This window comes from Gracilinanus agilis, chromosome 1 (assembly GCF_016433145.1).
Source record: "Gracilinanus agilis isolate LMUSP501 chromosome 1, AgileGrace, whole genome shotgun sequence".
Lineage (NCBI taxonomy): Eukaryota > Metazoa > Chordata > Mammalia > Didelphimorphia > Didelphidae > Gracilinanus > Gracilinanus agilis.
Genome location: NC_058130.1, coordinates 342,119,673 through 342,121,274, shown reverse-complemented (window position 1 = coordinate 342,121,274; position 1,602 = coordinate 342,119,673). Strand labels below are relative to the sequence as shown.

General features: G+C 37.4%; 1 protein-coding gene across 1 annotated transcript; it reads left to right on the top strand.

Annotated features, from left to right (window-relative positions):
- Window positions 1-816: 816 nt before the first annotated feature.
- Window positions 817-1,238, top strand: LOC123231448 (la-related protein 7-like). Its single transcript, XM_044657705.1, has one exon. It carries the CDS (start codon window positions 863-865, stop codon window positions 1,226-1,228), a length of 366 nt encoding a protein of 121 aa, XP_044513640.1. The 5' UTR covers window positions 817-862; the 3' UTR covers window positions 1,229-1,238.
- Window positions 1,239-1,602: the final 364 nt, after the last annotated feature.

Here is a 1,602-nt window from a genome sequence, read left to right as displayed (position 1 = left end):
ATTTGTAGAATTTGAAACAAAAGAACAAGCAGACAAAGCTATAGAGTTTTTAAATAATCCACCAGAGGAAGCACTAAGAAAACCTGGAATGTTTCCAAAGACAGTGAAAAACAAGCCTATACCTACCCTTAATAATAAAATCTGTAGAGTTGCTGAAGAAAAGAAGAAAAAAAAAAAGAAAAAGAAATCCCGAATTAAGGTATTCAGACAGCAGTGGAACCCAAGGAAACAAATACAGATGCCACCAAGGAACATCTAGAACATATAAACAAGCTTAAAAGGCATAGAACAACATCAGAGGGCTCTGAAGTGGGTAGTTCAGATTCCCAAAGACCACCCGGTAAGAAGGAGAAAAAAAAAAAGGAACCATCTGAAGTTCTGGGTTTACATGAAGAAGTCAGAGGGAAGAGGAAGAGAATGAATTCTGGAGATGTAGAGACACCGATGCCAAGATCAAAAGTTAAGAAAAGGTCTCTGGAGGAAGAAAGTACTAAAGAGGAGCAGTCAAAAGCTGAAATATCAAAGGATTGTAAAGACCTAGAAGTCTCTACTGAAGAGGAGAAAGATGCTAGAGATATGAAAGATGGATCCCTTTTAAAATCAAAAAGAAGGCATAAGAAGAAACATAAAGAAAGACACAAAATGGGGGAGGGGGTCATACCATTAAGAGTACTATCAAAGAGTAAATGAATGGAATTGAAAAAAAAAGAGTATTTGGCTCTGCAGAAAGCCAGTATGGCTTCTTTAAAAAAAACAATATCCCAAATAGTCGGAGAATTCTGGGCAGATGGACACAGACCCTAGAATTAAAAATGGCCATGCAAACAGTGAAGACTGTCAACCCCCTGAGAAGGTTAACACAATGGAACCCCAGTTTGTGAGTGGAATGATAGTGAAGATCATTAGTACAGATCCCCTGCCAAGCAGGAAACACCTCAGGGAAACCTTGGCAGTGATAGCTGAAGTTGTCTATGTTGATGTGCTGGAAGGAGATACAGAATGCCATGCTAGATTTAAAACTCCAGAGGATGCTCAGGCAGTAGTCAAAGCACATGCAGAAATTAAAAAGAAATATAATTGGAAGTTTGAGATCCTCTCTGGTAACCATGAACAGAGATACTGGCAGAAGATTTTAGTAGATGGGCAGGCTAAACTGAATCAACCCCTTGAAAAGAAAAGAGGAACAGAGAAGTTGATCGACAAAGCTGAAAAAATTAGACTGGCGTAGACTCAACAAGCAAGTCTCAAAACATTAGGTTTTCAGAATGATTGAAAAGATTTGAATTTTGAAAATTCACCAAATACTTCTACCATTCTTAAGAGATCTGTTGTTTTCTGTTTTCATCATAGTGTAAAGAATTTTATTTCAAATTGAATTAAAATTAAACTACTCTGATCCTGTAAAAAAAAAAAAAAAAAAAAAAAGAGTTTACTATGTGCCAGGCACTGTGCTAAGCAAAGCACTGGGAATACAAAAAGAGTCCAAAGACAATTCCTGACCTCTGAGACCTTACACTCTATTGGGGAGACAACTACAAACAAATATCTACGGGGCAGTCTCTACACAGCATAAGTAGGGAAAAGGAGGAAAGAACTGAAATT

Excerpts from the sequence above, each read along its gene's own strand:
- LOC123231448 (XM_044657705.1), top strand. The coding sequence starts at position 863 with ATGGAACCCCAGTTTGTGAGTGGAATGATAGTGAAGATCATTAGTACA.